Source organism: Eschscholzia californica, unplaced genomic scaffold (genome assembly GCF_041429995.1).
Source record: "Eschscholzia californica isolate CP2 unplaced genomic scaffold, dmEscCali1.0.p SCAF_2, whole genome shotgun sequence".
NCBI lineage: Eukaryota > Viridiplantae > Streptophyta > Magnoliopsida > Ranunculales > Papaveraceae > Eschscholzia > Eschscholzia californica.
In genome coordinates, this window is record NW_028238309.1 from 53,483,315 (window position 1) to 53,503,314 (window position 20,000).

The 20,000-nt window shown below is 34.6% G+C and overlaps 1 protein-coding gene and 1 long non-coding RNA gene across 2 annotated transcripts; both read right to left on the reverse strand.

Moving 5' to 3' along the window:
- Positions 1-327: 327 nt before the first annotated feature.
- On the reverse strand, positions 328-5,883 carry LOC147559011 (uncharacterized). Its single transcript, XM_086659135.1, has 2 exons — positions 5,262-5,883; positions 328-338 (listed from the first exon to the last, which is right to left on the reverse strand). Exons 1-2 carry the CDS (start codon positions 5,881-5,883, stop codon positions 328-330), a joined length of 633 nt encoding a protein of 210 aa, XP_086515261.1.
- Positions 5,884-6,570: 687 nt separating this feature from the next.
- Positions 6,571-7,620, reverse strand: LOC147559012 (uncharacterized). The gene is made up of 3 exons (XR_015233580.1): positions 7,213-7,620; positions 6,898-7,012; positions 6,571-6,813 (listed from the first exon to the last, which is right to left on the reverse strand). It is a non-coding gene; the product is annotated as an uncharacterized LOC147559012 (long non-coding RNA).
- Positions 7,621-20,000: the final 12,380 nt, after the last annotated feature.

The following is a 20,000-nucleotide window of genomic DNA, read 5'->3' on the forward strand; positions in this document are numbered from 1 at the left end:
AATAAATAAAATAAAATATGTATCTTTGTATTATAATTGTTGTTGACCTTCTTTTTACTGGGTTCGGGAGTGGATCCCCTGTTTTTTTGGAGAAATTAGTACACAAAATATGTAACTTAGAATATGTAACTTTGTAAGACACTCCAAGTACTTTGCAAGACATTGCAAGGTGTTTGCAAGACTCTGGAAGGTGTTTGCAAGGCTCTGTAAGGTTTTTACAAGGCACTGCAATCACTTTGCAAGATACTGCAATCACTTTGCAAGGCACTGCAATCACTTTGCAAGGCACTGCAATCACTTTGCAAGCCACTGTAGGGAGTTTGCAATCTATTCAAAACCTGTAAAGACAAATATGAAAATACAAATACACAAACATTGTTCAAAATGTTATAAAAAAATTACAAAGATGGAGATAAAGGGTGTTGTACTAGAAATACACAAACATAGAGATAAAGAGTTGAACATTATTATTATATTAGAATGTTAATATAATATCTCAAAGCTCACAAATATGAAAATGAGTCAAGTCTATAAGATGAACATGAGGATGATCTCTACTCCATTACAACCGTGGTGAAGGTATTTATAGGAAAAACAAATGAGAGATGGAGAGGTGGTTTTGTGGAGGTGGCACTTAGTTTTCCATATCTTCCATCCTTGATGAACATGTTTTCAAACTTGATGAACATGTGTTCAAACTTAAGTAACAAGTGTTCAAACTTAAGTAACAAGTGTTAGATGTCTTCTCATCACATCTCACAAGTGTTAGATGTCTTCTCATCACATCCCACTTGGACGTTCATGGAGGGAAGGGAGATTACTCATCAAGGCACCCACAATAACTAACTCTATTTGCAACCCATGTATCCATGTGCCATCATCCATTAATTTTGGGCAGCCATTATGTATAACACTCCCCCTTGGATGACCACAATTTATTGTCTCATTAAAACCTTGTCAGAAAAACCCAGTGGGACAAAATCTGATGAAGGAAAAAAGAGTACAAATAATAGATTGTGAGTGACGCTGGATACTGCCTCGTTAAAACCTTGCCAGAAAAACCCATTGGGACAAAAACTGGACGAAGGAAAAAGAGTACAGAGCGTAGATGGCGATACATGAACCTGCACATGATAATAGACTCCCCCTGATGAATATCATATCTTGGAACGACGTAGTCTTACATCATCAGGTTATTCAAGCGTCTCATTCCGATGCCTTCTACTAATTTTCTGAACGTTGTAGTAGGCAGAGACTTGGTGAACAAGTCAGCATAATTCTCACATGATTGTATCTTCTGGATATCAATCTCATTATTCTTCTCGAGGTGATGTGAGTAAAACAATTTAGGGGATATGTGCTTCGTTCTATCGCCTTTGAAGTATCCTTCTCTGATCTGAGCGATGCAAGCTGAATTATCTTCGTGGATGACTGTGGGAGATTTTGTGATTGAATCAAGACCACTTGAGCTTATAATGTGTTCAATAATGGATCTAAGCCATACACATTCTCTTGTTGCTTCATGGAGAGCAATAATTTCTGCATGGTTAGATGAGGTAGCGGGCATACTTTGTTTACTAGATCGCCATGAAAAAGTTGTACCTCCACTTGTGAATACATAGCCTGTCTGTGAAATCCCTTTGTGCGGATCAGAAATATAACCGGCATCTGTGTATCCTTTTACTTGAGAATCACCGGATAAGTCCTTTGAATAAAACAATCCCATGTCAGTTGTTCCTCTCAGATATCTTAGAATTTGCTTCACTCCAACCCAATGCCTCTTAGTTGGTGAAGAGCTATATCTGGCCAATAGATTTACTGCAAAAGCAATATCCGGTCTAGTGCATTGAGCTAAGTATGATAATGCACCAATAGCACTCATATATGGTACTTCTGGACCAAGGAGTGTTTCGTCTTCTTCTTTAGGTCGAAATGGATCTTTAAGAGCATCGAGAGACCTAACAACCATGGGAGTACAAAGCGGATAAGAATTCTCCATGTTAAAGCGCTTCAGGACTTTTTCAGTGTATAATGTTTGATGTACAAGTATGCCACTTGTGCTTCTCTCAATTTGTAAGCCAAGACAAAATTTTGTTTTCCCGAGATCTTTCATCTCGAATTCTTTCTTTAAATATTCTGCTGCTTTAGAGAGCTCTTCTGGAGTTCCTATAAGGTTGATATCATCAACATAGACTGCGAGAATAGCAAATCCAGTATCTCCTTTCTTGATAAATATACATGGGCAAACGAGATCATTAACATAACCTTCTTTGATCAGATATTCACTAAGACGATTGTACCACATTCGTCCTGCTTGTTTCAATCCGTATAAAGCCCGATTAAGCTTTAGTGAATACATGGTACGTGGGTTGCCTCCAGGCAATTTAAATCCTTCAGGGACTTTCATATAAATGTCAGTATCTAACTTTCCATATAGATACGCAGTGACCACGTCCATTAAATTCATCTCGAGTTCTTCCAGAACTGCTAAACTGATCAAATATCGAAAGGTTATTCCATCCATAACTGGAGAATATGTTTCTTCATAATCGATCCCTGGTTTCTGCAGGAAACCTTGTGCCACGAGTCTCGCCTTATAGCGGACAACCTCATTGTTCTCATTTCGTTTTCTAACAAATACCCATTTGAAACCTACAGGGTTTACATCTTTGGGTGTCAGGACTACAGGTCCGAAAACGTTACGTTTTGACAGTGAATCAGCTCTGTCTGGATTGCTTCTTTCCATTTTACCCAATCAGTCCTTTTCCGACATTCCTCAATAGAATGTGGTTCATAATCATCATTTTCAGTGATAATATCAATGGCTACTGAAAGCGCAAATATATCATCCATGATTATGTTATCTCGATTAAACACTTTACCATTACAAGCATAATTTATAGATATCTCTTCATTTGGAGATAACTCATGCTCTTCAAGAGCTTCTACCTCTTCTGGGGCTTTACCCACTTCTAGGGGTGCATTTGTCGTTTCTTTTGGAACATTACTTGCTTGTGGTTGGTTTTTCCTCTTCCGGGGAACTATATCTTAAGAACCGATTGGTCGTCCACGTTTCAGACGTATTTTGGACGATTCATTTGCTGCAATATTTTTATCGCGTCCTTCAGGGACATCAATCCTTGCTGGAACATTCGCAGCAGGTATATGTGATTTTGTCACTCTCGCTGAATCGTTAAATGCGTCAGGCATTTTATTAGCAATCTCTTGTAGATGTATTATCCTTTGTACTTCAACTTCAGATTGATTAGTACGAGGATCAAAATGAGACAAATTTGGTGTAACCCAAGAAAGTTCCTTTTTGGTAACATTTGCTTCAGGCAAATTTACTCCCCCTAATGGTGGGAAAACTGTCTCATCAAAGTGACAATCGACGAAGCGTGCAGTGAAAGTCTCACCCGTCAGGGGTTCGAGATATCGAATAATAGATGGTGTATTAAAACCAATATATATTCCCAGTCGGCGTTGAGGCCCAAACTTTGTGCGTTGTGGGGCTGTAATAGGAACATATACAACACACCCAAAAATACGCAAATGAGATATGTTTGGCTGCTGGCCCTGAACATATTGCAAAGGTGAGAATTGATTATTCGAAGTAGGACGTAACCTTATCAAGGTTGCAACATGAAGAACTGCAGGTCCCCATGCAGTAACCGGTAATTTAGTCCTCATCAACATTGGTCTCGCAATTAGTTGGATATGTTTAATGAATGATTCAGCTAGACCATTCTGAGTATGAACATGAGCTACAGGATGTTCAACATTAATTCCAACTGAGAGACAATAGGAATCAAAAGTACTCGATGTAAATTCTCCTGCTCCATCTAGACGAATCGACTTGATCGGATAATCAGGAAAGTGAGCTCGTAAACGAATTATCTGAGCTAATAACTTTGCAAACGCCTGATTCCGCGTCGAGACCAGATTTACATGAGACCACCTAGATGATGCATCGATTAATACCATAAAATATTTAAATGGTCCACACTGCGGGTGTATAGGGCCACATATATCACCTTGAATCCTTTCCAAAAATTTGGGAGATTCGATATGTACTTTCGTCAGGGATGGGCGAGTAATAAACTTCCCCAGTGAGCAACCAGTGCAAGTAAAATTCCTATCTATCAGAAGCTTCTGGTTCTGAAGAGGGTGTCCCTGAGAGTTTTGTATTATTCTACTCATCATGGTAGATCCTGGGTGTCCTAGTCGATCATGCCAAATTTTATACGTATTTGGATCGTGCAACTTCGGGTTGACAACGACATATGATTCAACTGTTTTAATCTCTGTAAGATATAACCCAGAAGAAAGAGCTTCAAGTCTTTCCAGAACACGCTTCTGCCATGATATACTCGAGGTGATATATAAATATTCTTTATCATTCTCAGCCCCAGTCTCGACGTGGTACCCATTCAGACGAATGTCTTTGAAACTCAATAGATTCTTCAGGGATCTAGTCGAGTACAAAGCATTCTCAATATTTATTTTCGTACCACGGGGCAATATTATAGTAGCTCTTTCGGAGCCTTCTATAATGTTTGATGAGCCAGCGATAGTAATCGCATTTGTGTCACATAATTTTAAGGTCGAAAAATATTTTGTATTTCGAAGTATCGAATTTGTGGTCCCACTGTCTGCTAGACAGATATCTTCATCACCTTTAGATATGTTTCTTCTGGAATCCATACCTTTCATAATATAATATAAGATTCAAACCAGAACTATTTATATTTATTACATAAACAAAACTATTACAGGTACATATAATATACTATCTAATATCTAATAGACAAAAGTTATTTTACATTATAATTTAGCAGCATAATAGTCATAAAAGTTAGTACACTAAATATTAAACATATCATCAGTTTGATTTTCTCCTTCAGGGAGATAATCTCCAACACACAATGGTGGATCAAGTTCCATGTGGTTCATCTCTGGTGCAGCTTTAGATTTCAGAGATGCTTGATATAGGTCCACCAAATGTCTCGCCGTACGACAGGTACGGGACCAATGACCTTCCATACCACAACGGTAACAAGCTTCTTCACGAGCTTTGGGAGGGGTATTATTTTTACCCTTTACTTTATCAGGCTTTCTCGCTGCGTAATTCTTTGAATTTTCTCCCTTTTCCCACTTCCGGTGGTAAGGGGTTTGCCTGTTTCTCTCCCATTTGTTCGTGCGGGATCCACGTTGGTGGTTTCTTCCGGAACCACGTTTCCCTTTGTAATTTTGTTTCCTACCATGATCATTTGACAATATCGCATGTGCTTCAGGCACTGGTGCAGACCCTGTGGGTCGAGATTCATGGTTATGCAATAACAACTGGTTATTTTGTTCATTGACCAAAAGACAAGTCAGTAACTGGGAGAATTTAGAGAAACGTCGCTCTCGGTACTGTGACTGCAGGACAATATCCGAGGCATGGAACGTACTCAAAGTTTTATCTATCATCTGTTCATCAGTGATAATATCTCCTCCCACTTTTAATCTGGAAACAATTTTACAAAGGCTGGAATTATAAGCAGAAATGGAAGAAAAATCTTGTAGTCGAAGATTTATAAAATCATTTCGAGCTTTTGGAAGGATGACCATCTTCAGGTGATCATATCTATCTTTTAAGATATTCCATAAAGCCAAGGGATCTTCCACATACAAATACTCTGACTTCAGGTCATCATGTATGTGACGTCTCAAAAAGCTTAAAGCATGAGCCCGTAGCATTTCATCTGCATTATTCCCTTCAACAATAGTGTTCAGGAGATTTTTGTATTTTAGAGTCAGTCTAGCTTCGACTGCCCATTCCATGTAATTCTTACCTGTGATATCTAGTGCTGCAAATTCAAGTCTAGCAAGGTTAGACATTATGAAATATAAATGAAAATATTATACCTTTCACCAGACGGAGTAGTGGCTTAGTTTGTTCGATGTTTCACAGATGTTGACTTCGGCAACGGAGCAGAGTAACGACTTCTCTCAGTTGGCTAGAGACTCGTGCTGATAACGTGTTATAAAAAAGTTACAAAGATGGAGATAAAGGGTGTTGTACTAGAAATACACAAACATAGAGATAAAGAGTTGAACATTATTATTATATTAGAATGTTAATATAATATCTCAAAGCTCACAAATATGAAAATGAGTCAAGTCTATAAGATGAACATGAGGATGATCTCTACTCCATTACAACCGTGGTGAAGGTATTCATAGGAAAAACAAATGAGAGATGGAGAGGTGGTTTTGTTGAGGTGGCACTTAGTTTTCCATATCTTCCATCCTTGATGAACATGTGTTCAAACTTGATGAACATGTGTTCAAACTTAAGTAACAAGTGTTCAAACTTAAGTAACAAGTGTTAGATGTCTTCTCATCACATCTCACAAGTGTTAGATGTCTTCTCATCACATCCCACTTGGACGTTCATGGAGGGAAGGGAGATTACTCATCAAGGCACCCACAATAACTAACTCTATTTGCAACCCATGTATCCATGTGCCATCATCCATTAATTTTGGGCAGCCATTATGTATAACACAAAATGTTATTACCACAAATACTTTCAATATCACAACCAAGAAACACTCTATTAACAAATACACTCATTCATTCATCAAAATGTTCATATCCAAGAGACAAATTCAGACTTTTTTTTCATTTTTGACCAACAGTATTTCTCATCAGAAATTATATCAACAACCAACTTTTCTCTAAGTTTTGTCATATCAGATGGTGTGATCTGCATTCCTTCAATATCACCACCCTTCGTAGTATTGAAGTAAACTAGCACAATAGACTCTGTAAAGAAAAGACAAGTTATTGAGTTGATAATAACCAAAAACATTTCTTGATGTAGTAAAAAAATGATGATTTTATACTTACGAAAATTCTAATTGTTGTGGACAGTTTACTTGCATTTGCAATATTCGTGAAGGAGGATTTGGACGCGAATTGTTGCTATTATAAGCAAAAGAAGACATGCATCTACAACATTTATCTACAATATAAAACAAATACTTAGTTTGCATGGAGTTTTCACAACTCTGTAACCACTTTGCAAGGCTTTGCAAAGACTCTGCATGGATTTTACAAGGCTCTGCATGGAGTTCTGACTTGCAATGAATGTGCAATCTATTTAAAACGTATTGTAATGACAAACATGAAAACAAAAGACAAACATCAAGGGTTGAAATTTACCAATCCATTTGCATAAGTGAAGAATTTGTCAAGTTTTCTCTTACGATTCTCATTTTTTGTATCATAGAGTTCAAGTGATACCATTTCTGCTTCACCTGTACTGTCCATCAAAAGAATTTTATGGTTAGACAAGAGATCATAAATCTTACAAAAATATTATTGGATTGTCTAATTATAGAACATAAATTAAACTTAACATGGTGTTTGCAAGACAGTGTAAGGTGTTTGCAAGGCTTTGCAAGACAATGCAAGGTGTCTGCAAGGTAGTGCAACGTGTCTGCAAGGAAGTGCAAGATGTTTGCAAGACAGTGCAAGCTCATTGAAGTATTTCGTCGAGCATGTCTGTTCATCATTTAAACGACCCGATTTCAGCAAAACCTAAACAAAAGCCTTGCGAAGGAATCAAATAACATCATAATCAACATAAACACAACCAATTTCAGCTTGGTTTTGCCTTTCCTAGACTCCATTCTTTCTCCCAATACTACATCCTTTCCTTGTGAATTATGTGTGAGTTTAAGAGAGAGAAAGGAAAATTGTAATTGTGGATTTAGAGAGAAAGTGTAATTTTTATACTAGGTTAGGTTGGTCTTGTCACTGAAATAGAAAATTACATAATTGTCACCAGGGAGGTGAAGGCTAAAATAATTTGATGAGTCTTTTTTAACCAAACTCATAATTTCTTAGGGAGTTTTGGCCAAATTTCCAGTGTTGTTATTTGGGGGTCGGTGGTGGCGGTGGGAAGTTTGTTGTTGTATTTATAGCCGGTATGATTCACGCCATAGTTTGTTATTTAATTTTATTATTTTTTTACCGTTGGGAGGTGAAGAGTAAATAAAATTAAAAAGAACTAGAAACTTACTAAAATTTATGACTGTTTCTAGTGTGAATTTGAATCTTATTTTTTTGGACTTTGATGTTGTAATATTTTAAAATCGTATCTTTTTACAGATTCATCCAACCAAATGCACTCTTCATTCGACACTCTCCGTCACCGATGGGCAATTAGTAAGGGTGATTACTAGTGGGCTTAAGTCAAATAATCCCACCAAAATAAAAAGGCGCACTACAAAAGTTAGCGGTATGCAAAAATAGACCAAACCAAACCGATCCAAACTGGTTGTGGTGTCAGCAGTTGTTTGATCTTCTTTCTCCAACCAAACTTCATGACTGAGATTACTACATTCAAACTCAAAGGGGAACTCATCACTAACTTCTGAAGAAGCCGACATTTCAGACATGTCAATCGTTGAGCGTTTGAAAGATGATTATGTGTATAGCTAGGGTTTGAGGGAGACATGAAATCAAGAAGAAGAGAGAGAGTGTTGTTATTTGGGGGTCGGTGGTGGTGGTGGGGGGAAGTTTGTTGTTGGATTTGTAGTCGAGATTAAGTTGAGATTGATCAAAGAACTTGTTGTATTCCTTGACGGTTTACAAAAGAAATATAAGACTCTATTTATAGAGCTACAATACCACTAGTTTCTAATTTTACTAATTCCTAATATTTCACTAGTTTCCAATAGTTTTATGCTAATATATTTACTAGTTCCTAATAGCTTACTAGTTTCTAATATTTGATATTTCCTAATATTATTATATGGGATATTTTAACATATAGAAAGATATTTCAACACTCCCCCTCAAGTTGGTGCATAGATATCGCATATGCCCAACTTGTCTACCAACTGCGAAAATATTCGAGTTGAAATTGTAATCATGGCCCGACTTAGACTTCAAAACATAAATTTCTTCACTAAGCTTGTCATTCTTCTGCTCCAATGATTTTAGCCTCTGTGCCTCGTTGTTTAGCCGTTCATTGAGCAGGTTTATCTTGTTATGCTGGTGAGCCATGACCTCCTTTTGTTCTGATAATTTACTTTGCAGTTCTTTGATGGAGGATTCCTTTCTAGCAAGTGATGCCTCCAATTCCTGAATAAGAGTTCCTTGCTTTGTTGTTATCTCTATTTCCACATTCTTGTGCATCTTAAATTCAATAGCCTTCTTTTTTAATCTTTTTGTTTCTTCATTAAGACAATTGATCATCAATTCACACTGTTTAACTTTAGATTCCGAATCTTCTGCCTTCTGGTTGGCTAATGAGGTCACAAATTCTACATGTTGTCTACCAAGTTCAGCTTCTTTAAGAGTTACCACCATTTGCTTTACACATGCGGTTACTTGACCAACGGTCGTCATATTTTCAATCACCTCTTTCTGCAAGCTTGTGAACTTAATACGTATGTCACTTGGACATGAAACACCAAGAATATCATTGGTTAATGACTTCCATGTCATTAGTTCATTATCCAACTTTCTCACATCAAATTGAGTCTCTTGTTGTTTCAGTAACTCGAATTCCGCACACTCTCTTCGGTCTTTTTCTTCCAATAATTATTCTTTTAATAACTCATTATTTTGATGAGATGATTTCAACTTCCTTGCTTCTTCGACTTCAGACTCATAGTTCCTTAACTTTTCTTGCAACTGGTTCACCAAAATACTTGTATCTGCAGAATTACCTTCTTGAGATAGAGAGCTAGGACTAGATAGTTTCTTCTCCACTTCGCACTTTTGGTGCAGACACTCGTTTAGTTGATTTCTGAGATTCTCTAACTGCTCCACGTAGCATAGTTTATCTCTAAAGTTCTCCCTCTTCGTTTCTACATTACATGTAGTGACTATCATTGTTGAAGCTTGCCTAACAGTTGGATTTTCTTCCTCCATCTCAACAAGTGCAGCTACAAGGGGTTTCTTAGAGTTTTTCTTTCGATTATGATCCCACCATTCAGGATAACCTTCTAATTCATAACAATAATTTTTGGTATGACTAGTTTTGTTGCAGTGGGTGCACTTATAAGAAGATTTGTCGGATTGACAAATTGCTTTAACAATATTATTTTTTGTCTTATTTCGAATCATCATTGCGGAAGCATCAGTTGTTTCAGATTCACTGTTCATCGTTGTGCGTTGAACAAGCTCACGACAAACCAAAGCATAACATTCTTCTAAATCGGGAATGGGATCCTTTCTCAAAATTTCACCACGAATTTGTTCAAATTCACCATCTAACCCTGCAAGAAAAATATGCACACATTGTCGTTGAATTGATTTACGATAAGATACAATATCGTTTTCGTTTTCCATGATCACTTTATCACGGTGATCTAATTCACTAAATATCTCAACCAGTTCACCGTAATAAACCGAGAGTATCCTCCCATTCTGTTTGGCAGAAAATGCCCTCTAATTCAAAGAGAAGACTTGCAATTCATTAGATCTATCATAAAAACCTTTAGATTAAGCTTTCCAAATATCACGAGCCGTAGGTAAATGATTGTATCTCTTCATAATTTCGGGAGTCATAGACATCAACAACCATCTCTTGACTTTTTGATTTTCTGCATACCACTTCTCATATTTAACGTCATCTTCAGCAGGTGGTAATGAATTACCTCGAATAAACAAAAGTTTTTCTTTTTCAGTAATATGCATCTCCATGATTTGAGACCACATATCATAATTTTTTTCATTCGACATAATCACTGAATTAAAGGATCCTCCTGACTGAAAAATTGTACCAATTGTCTGATCCATATTTTCTACTATATTAATTATGAGGAAAAATTTATTTAAAATATTTTTAGAAACTGAGTTATTGAGAAGATGTGTTCTACCAACTCAAAGTTTTGTTAATTGTGAGACAATATAGATCACACAATAACAATTAAAGTTATTGTTTTGTCTTTTTGCCTTCTTTTTAATACCAAAACTAATGAAGGATTTTTTTTTTCCTTCTTTGATATTAAGATAGGAAAAGAAGATGAAGATGAAGTTTCTTTCTCCTTCAATCGACAAAATTTTTAACAAAAACAAATTTAAGATCGTTGGCTCTGGTACCAAGTTGAGATTGATCAACGAACTTGTTTTATTCCTTGACGGTTTACAAAAGAAATATAAGACTCTATTTATAGAGTTACAATACCACTAGTTTTTAATTTTACTAATTCCTCATATTTCACTAGTTTCTAATAGTTTTATGCTAATATTTTTACTAGTTCCTAATAGCTTACTAGTTTCTAATATTTGATTTTTCGAATATTATTATATGGGATATTTTAACGTATAGAAAGATATTTCAACAGATTATTCACGCCCTAGCTTGTTTCTAATTTTTTTTTACTTGGGAGCTTTGTAAAGAGAAAATAAAATTAAGAAGAATTAGAAACTTGCTAAAATTTATGACCGCTTCTAATGTGAATTTGAATCTTACATTTTCTGAACTTGATGCTTTAATAATAGAATTTTTGGGCTTATAATCCAAAAAACGGACCCTAATAGGATTTTTAGTCCTCTCTAATCCTATAAAGGGTTTCAAAACCAAAAAAATAATACAAATGGATATCTAGTCCATTTGGTGTCATCTAGAGAGAAAACACAAATCCCTAGAATACCAAATAATTTATAATACCTAAACTAATCTTCCATATATATAAGATCTAATTTAAGCTCAAATCAACCAATATTCGTTTCCCTTTTTTATCTCCCTGTTTCTCTCTCCAATTACCGACTCTAAAGGAAGAAAGAAATCATTATCTTCCTTAAATTTGTAACCGAAACCTTCTCGTCCTATCTTTCTCTCACTCTACATCTTCATCTTCTGAAACTATCCTCCATTAAAACAAAAAATTTTGTAACCGAAACCTTCTCGTCCTATCTTTCTCTCTCTCTCTACATCTTCATCTTTTGAAACTATCCTCCATTAAAACAGAAAACTGAGTTTCTAAGTTCAGGTAAAACTCAAACCAAAATTTATGTTTTTTGATTATGTTTCGATTGAAAATCTTCCATTAACTTGTTTCACTATCATTAGAGCTATTAAAAATCATCATCTTAATTGTTAATCAGGTAAACAATTTTCTTATTTGATGATTATGTTTCAGATCAAGAAAGTTATTATTGTCTTTCTCTCTCTAAAGTTTGTATTAATGATCACGATCTTCATGAGATTAATACTTCATTTCTAAATCTTACAAATCGAGTTTACTTATTGTTTGCAATCAATCGTCATATCAGTTATCAATAGATTTGGAGTTTATGCAAAGTATGATATTCAAATTTTCTCCAGATCTGATTTTTTTCCGTACAGATTGATGAAACGTGATTCTTTCGCACGGTTACTCATAACAGAATTAACATTATATATACTTTAGAATAAATTACCATAATGTAACGTAAATTATATAAACTTTTCCCTGCGATGTTTATCAAATTGAGAACATGATATATGTTCTGGTTCTGCAAATTTTTCACGAATAACATCAACATTATATTATTTTGTGTAAATCATACGTAATTTATGGAACATTATGTATGATTTAATATCAAAACAGTTCACGTTTCATTATTAGAACATCTTTGATTTACATATGTAAATCCTGTGTACTTTTCTGTAAAGTACATGTAATTTATTCAAATGTTCATATAATTTACTGCAAATAATATACTTGTATATATAATTTATTTGAATTAATCTATCTCACTTTGTTATCACAGATGGAGTTCCAGGCAGAATCATCAAATCAAAATAAGGAAATCAAACTGAAATCAGATGGTTGGGATAAGATATTTACAGAACTAGGACAATTATTTCCTGGGGGTGCAAAAGCTTTTCGATATGCTCTTAGGCAATATAGCATCAACAACGGGCATGATTTCAAATTCATAAAGAATGATTCTAAACGTGCTACTGTTGTGTGTCCTGTTGAAGATTGCAAATGGATAGTGCATGGATGGTCACCATTGAAATGCGATTCTATGTTCATATTGAAAGACATGGAAAGGAAACATGATTTCATTATTTGTGATAGATGTCTCATTATTTTTCATAAAGTTTGCATAATTTATTGTAAATTATACATAATATCGTATTTACAGTTTAGGTATATAACGTTTAAAATTATACTTTATCATTAGTATATCAGAATTTGTTGTACATCATTAAATCCCATTGTAAAACATACTTATTGTATATCAGTATAAAATATAAATTCCTTCATATAAATAACCACTATCAGAAATTACAAGGTTTGACCAATTAAAAACTTTTACATTTTTGTTGTTATCATTGGTTATTTATCAAAAATTACCGAATCCTGTGGTAAATCACGGATACTTGTGAATAAATTATACATACTTTACAGTAGTTTAAGTTATACCAGACAAAAATTGATATAATTTATCAAACAGATCTCTAAAAATTGATTTATGACGAAGCTTTGAACATCAGAAACTATGTCACAACAGAAAAAACCATAAAAATCAACCCAAAATCTCACCATAACGTTGAAACAAAATTCTTTATGATGAAAAATAACCATGCAAAAAAAACTTGTGAATAAATTATACATACTTTACAGTAGTTTTGGTTAGGATTTTTGTTTCTGATTGATTTGGTTTCTAAATCTGTAAAGAAGAGAGAGAAAATTGATTTGGAAATATCCGTGATCATGACGTTTCGTTTTGGTTAGGATTTTTGTTTCTGATTGATTCGGATAATAGGAAAGAGAAAATTTGCTTTCCAAATCTGTTTAGAGGAGAGAGAAATTGTGATTTGTTTCTATCCATTTTTTTTTCTAATAAATCTCCATATTTTTTGCTAATAAATCTCCACGTCAAATTTGAGTGTGGGGCATTGATGGTAATGTGTTTAGAAAGTGAGGGTTTTTATGTCCATAATGTAAAAGGACTAAATATCCATATTTTGAGAAGATTGGATCATAAACCTTTTTTTAACATTATTTTGGTCTATATACCCACCGACCCTTAATAATATCTCAAAATCATATCTTCCTACAAATTCGTCCAACCAAGCGCACTCTTCATTCCACACACTCAGTCACTGATCGACAATTAGTAAGGGTAATTACTAGTAGGCTTAAAGTCAAATAGTCCCACCAAAAATAAAAAGACGCACTACAAAAGTTAGGGGTGTGCAAAAAGAGACCAAACCAAACCGATCCAAACTGGTCCAGTCAATTTTCGTTCTAAACCAAGCAACGAGTGGTTCGGTGCGACTGTAAATTTTCAAAAACCAACTAGTTTGGTTCTTTATGTGAATGTAGTTTTTAAAAACCATTAAAACCAAACCAAATTAGTCAAATTTAATTAATATACATGATTATATATGTATACATAAATTTTTCTAAAATATCTCTATAATTTCATACAAATACATATATTTCATCAAGTTCTTGTCAGAAACAAGAATAACAACTACATATACAAAACAACAACACTACTACAATAAAATGTTAGTAGCTATTATTAGATTAAAACAACCCATGTGTCATTACTGTTACTAGCTACTATCTAATGTTTTGGTTGGTGGCTTGCACATGTCTAAAATGTTTAAAATATTTTTCAACGTATTATGTTAGTTTAATTGTTTCTTTTGGTTTTTGAGGAGTGTTGTCTTAATTTTATATGTCAATGTATAAAAAAAAGTAACTCGATTCGCCGATTTTCATGGAGAACAAACTGTTTCTACGGATGGTTTGGTATCCAGTAGTATCCAACCGCTCATTAACGATTTGGTAACGGTTTGAGAAATCACTAACCAACCATGAGCGGTTTGGTAACGGATGACACCAAAATACCGGATACCGAACCAACGAATACCCTTAACAAAAATATGAATTTTTTGTAACAGACTATTTTCAACGTATTATATGAACACCGTCGTAAAGGTACAATTTGACAGAATTCGAGGGCGTTCTCGCAAATAGCATACAATAACGACGACTTGGCTCCTAAACCGTGAGGAGCGAGGGAAACTATTGGCATAAAACACATACTAGATACAAACCGTCGGAAATAGTCTTTTTTTAGACGAAAGCAGCTCGTTGGAAAGATATTTCCTACACTAGTATAATTGACAGTTCATTTTCGTCAATTTTTGTCTTGTTGGAGAAAGTTTTTCCCGACAATTTCTTACTTCTTTTGAAGTTTTTTCATATACTCACAAAGCGTAAGTTCAGATGAAGTATTTTGTCGGTTCAAGTACTTCAAACAAAGTTTATTTTGTCTATATTCCACAAAGGAAGATGTTGTGAAATTCGTGAATATATGAAAAAACTTATATCCTTCATAAAAAAAAAATATGAAAAAACTTATATATATATTGGATGAATATGACAGGAACGAAAGATAATGCATGCCATATGCTCTAGGTTTAATAAAAATATTATTTTGTAAACGGTTCGTAGAAATATTTCAGATGAGTCTGGAGCACGAAAAATTAATATTCTCGAGTTAGGTAACTAACTATTGTTCGTACATTTATAAATGAGGATTAATGTTCTTTTGATAGATCAATACATAATCATTTGGATGAAATATACAGATTTTCCTAATAGAAAGGTATAAATTCTTTCCCCTTTCTAAACTTAGAAAATTGAAATCTTTTAGAAAGAGAAGTCAAACTTTACTTATCGAACGTAGAAAGAATTTAAAAGTTTAAGATAAACATTTATTTATAAATGATGACTTTTCTACTAAAAAAAACATGAAATTTTTATAATATATTTGACCAAGACGAATTAAAAGAGAGACTTAATAGGGATACTGAAGAATCTTGTGGTTCTCATCAGGAAGACAGAACTAGAAAAAAAATTGAACATTTTTTCTACCAAAAAAAAATTTCCATAAAAACTGATGATAATACGAAAAAGAAAACCCAAAATGAGAAATTAATTAGTTAGTATTTTCAAAATATATGATAATGCATTTACTTAGAAAATTGAAATCTTTTAGCTAGTATTTTCCTTTTTAAACTTAGAAAATTGAAATCTTTTAGCTAAATGTTGTAAGAAAAACATTTATTTATAAATGATGACTTTTCTACTAAAAAAAGCATGAAATTTGTATAATATATTTGACAAGGACGAATTAAAAGATAGACTTAATAGGGATACCGAAGAATCTTGTGGTTCTCATCAGGAAGACAGAATTAGAGCAAAATTTGAACATTTTTTCTACCAAAAATAAAATTTCCATAAAAACTGATGATAATACGAAAAATAAAACCCAAAATGAGAAATTAATTAGTTAGTATTTTCAAAATATATATTTCATTTTCAAACATTGACAAGTAAAGATTAGAAATAGTTTAGAAATGTAATTAACTTTTTTCTGATTTTAATTTTTGTACTCATTAAAAATTATATTCAAGATCTTAATGATTTGATGTTATATAGTTTACCTAGTCTTCAACATTTTAACTTGTCTATCAATCCCTTTCTTTCACTCTAGCTCTCTGGATATTTTCTTCACCATGAAGTACAGTGAACGAAGAACGATGTACAAGAGAAGAGGTACCAGCAGATTTGGTTTCAATGCTCATGCTCGACTGGAGAAAAGTACTGAAGCTTCCCAACAAGTGGAAGGTAAGACGGTTGAAGCGAATCCAGGACAAAATTGGCCTACTGAAGCTTCCCAACAAGTGAAAGCTAAGATGGTCGAAGCAAGTCCTAGACAGCCTACTCGAGCTTCCCAGCATGTAGTAGCTAGGACGTTCGAAGCTAATCCGAGACAGTTTGTTCTTGCTCAAGCTTCCCAACATGTGGAAGCTAAGACGGGTCAAGCTAGTCCAAGACAGGATGTGCTTGCTCAAGCTTCCCAAAATGTAGAAGCTAAGGCGTTCGAAGCTAATCCGAGACAGTATGTGCTTGCTCGGGCTTCCCAAAATTTAGAAGCTAAGACGGGTCACGCTAGTCCGAGACAGGATGTGCTTGCTCAAGCTTCCCAGAACGTAGTAGCTAAGACGTTTGAAGCTAATCCGAGACAGTATGTGCTTACTCGAGCTTCCCAGCATGTAGTAGCTAAGACGTTTGAAGCTAATCCGAGACAGTATGTGGTTGCTCAAGCTTCCCAACATGTGGAAGCTAAGACGGGTCAAGCTAGTCCAAGACAAGATGTGCTTGCTCAAGCTTCCCAAAATGTAGAAGCTAAGGCGTTCGAAGCTAATCCGAGACAGTATGTGCTTGCTCAGGCTTCCCAACATGTAGAAGCTAAGACGGGTCAAGCTAGTCCAAGACAGGATGCGCTTGCTCAAGCTTTCCAAAATGTAGAAGCTAAGAAGTTCGAAGCTAGTCCGAGACAGTATGTGCTTGCTCAAGCTTCCCAACACGTAGAAGCTAAGATGAGTCAAGCTAGTCCGAGACCGTATTTTCTTGCTCAAGCTTCCCAACATGTAGAAGCTAAGACGGGTCAAGCTAGTCCGAAACAGTATTTGCCTCCTCTAGGTTCCCCCCAGGTAGATACTTATAAGACGTATTATAGTCGGGCTTCCCAATCTGTAGAAGTTAAGACGGGCGTGGTTATTCCAGGACAGTTTCGGCCTCACCTAGCTTCCCAACAAGTAGATGATAAGACGGTCACCAAAGCTAGTCCAAGACAATATTGGCCAATAGTTTGTCATACTCACTGGAAATTTGTCGGATGCAGTTTCGACAAACTCATTAGCTTACTTCGTGATATGAATAGGAAAGAAAGAATGGATGATGAACAAATCGGGGAGTCATTTATAATACCCGACTCAGTTTACATGATGCTGAAAAATGTTTATTGCTTACCTTGTCAAAAAATAATAATCGCAAATGCACGAATCTCTAAGCTTAAAAATGATATGGCTAACCTTTTATCTGAAATGGAGCATGACGCGAAGATGTTCGGAACGGCGGAATCAGAAGAGGATGAGTCAAAGAAGGAGGGGGCACAAGAGAATAGACTTATGAATCTTTTGAATGCCATAGAAAAATTAGAGTTGAAAGCTGCAGAAAATAATGAGAAAGATGGTGATTCTGAAGCGACCATTACGGGTTAATTAATCTATGAGCTGATCAGGTTATTATAATCTCATTTATGTTTTAAACTTTTAGGTTTTGATCTTAATCTAGACATGATGATTGATAAAGTAGTAGTTTATTTTTATATGGTTTTCACGATGGAATATTTAATATTCTAATACGAACGTAATAATGATGTTTTAAACATTGAAATGACATTTTAGATAAAGAAAATTTGATTTCAGGGTTTTGGTGAATCCATTTGTTAGACGTCTTCATGACATATATTGCGTTTTTGTCAAAATGTTTGTGTAAAATTAATGTTGAACTTAAGTGATGGTGGGTCGTCAGAAACAATATAGAATCATACATATATTGCGTTTTTGTCAAAATGTTTGTGTAAAATTAATGTTGAACTTAAGTGATGGTGGGTCGTCAGAAACAATATAGAATCATATTTAGGGTTTTAGCTAATTATGTTCACTCCCTAGGGTTTTAGCTGATTATGTTAGAAATTATGTAATTGAGTTAGATAATTAGTATGAGTTTACTCATTGGTGTCTTTAGTTGTATATATCACATCAACTTCAATATCTGCTTCTAGTGAGACAAAAATAGGAAGTCAACTACCAATTTGAATGGAGAGTCATGGATCACTTGGTTGAGGATATCTTGTGGGTTATAGAGTGATCATAGACTATATATATAGTCATATAGGTCTTTATATTTTGAAGAAATTTTTTCGACAATTTTATACAAGTTTTAGAAAATTATTGAGCATTGTGAGGCTATATGATGAGTAATATGTTAAGTTCGTTGGAGCATATATGTAATAGTCGCACACTGCTCACAAGAGTGTCCAGAGACTGGGCTATATGTGTAAGCTCAAGCTTAGTAAGTACCAAGGCTTTTTGGGTAGGCTTGTGGTGCCTTCGCCAAGGACAAAACCCCGTACCTGTGTGAGGTGGTTAAAGCGGGGACAATATCGACAACTGCTAAGGTTTGGGGCATTACAATATAGAAGTGAAATGTTGTCTTATATTAGGAGATGACCTCCAAAAAAACCAGCTAGAAACGTTGTCGGTATGTAATGTCGGAGATAGAGGTAAAATATGATTCTAATCAATGAATAGGTAAACTTAGTTATCTTAAGTAATCTCTGTTCTTTTTTGTCTGAGCTATCTGATTTTCAAAAAACCCTAGCTAAAACTGCATATCCACCCCCACCATGTTAATTAAAGTCCTCTTTAGCTACTTGTGAGAATAATATTTCAATTCCTTTTCTTGTCCCTTTATTTCTTTCAAGTTTATTTCAAATTATTCTTTAGTGGTGCTTGATGTTTATATTATACAATTATAATACCACTAAAGATCTTATTTGTGTTGCATGGAAAATTATTGTTTGCCTATTTTACTTTTGAACCCACAAATTAATGCAAGTACTAATTTTTCGCTTTTGATTACGAACTATTCACTACTTTGACGCACGCAAAAGAAACAAATACAATGATTTTCATGAAATTCATGTATATATGGTAGAAACTGATTTGGTTTATAAATTTCTTCGTCATGTATGTCTGTCTCAAAGTAACATAAGTGTCGTACGAACCCTTTAACTCAATTTTTATTATTTATAGTAAAACTTCTTTCTTGATAAAATCTCATTCATTTTTTACATCCCCAAACTTTTTAGATATGTTATTTTCATTTTTTGCGTCTCTTCTTTATAGCTTTCGTTTTCCGCTGGTGATGAAAAATAATATTTTGAGTTTGGAAAAAATGGTAGAGAACGAAACAAATTTCATCTCATCTCATCTCTAAGAGACATAAATGAAATATAAGTTGCTAATTAATGTGAAAATGATGAGAAGTCCTATGAGTATTTTTTAACATGGTTGCATAAACTCTTGAACTCTCATTGTGATACACACATCTTTATTTGGA

Excerpts from the sequence above, each read along its gene's own strand:
- LOC147559011 (XM_086659135.1), bottom strand. The coding sequence starts at position 5,883 with ATGTCTAACCTTGCTAGACTTGAATTTGCAGCACTAGATATCACAGGT.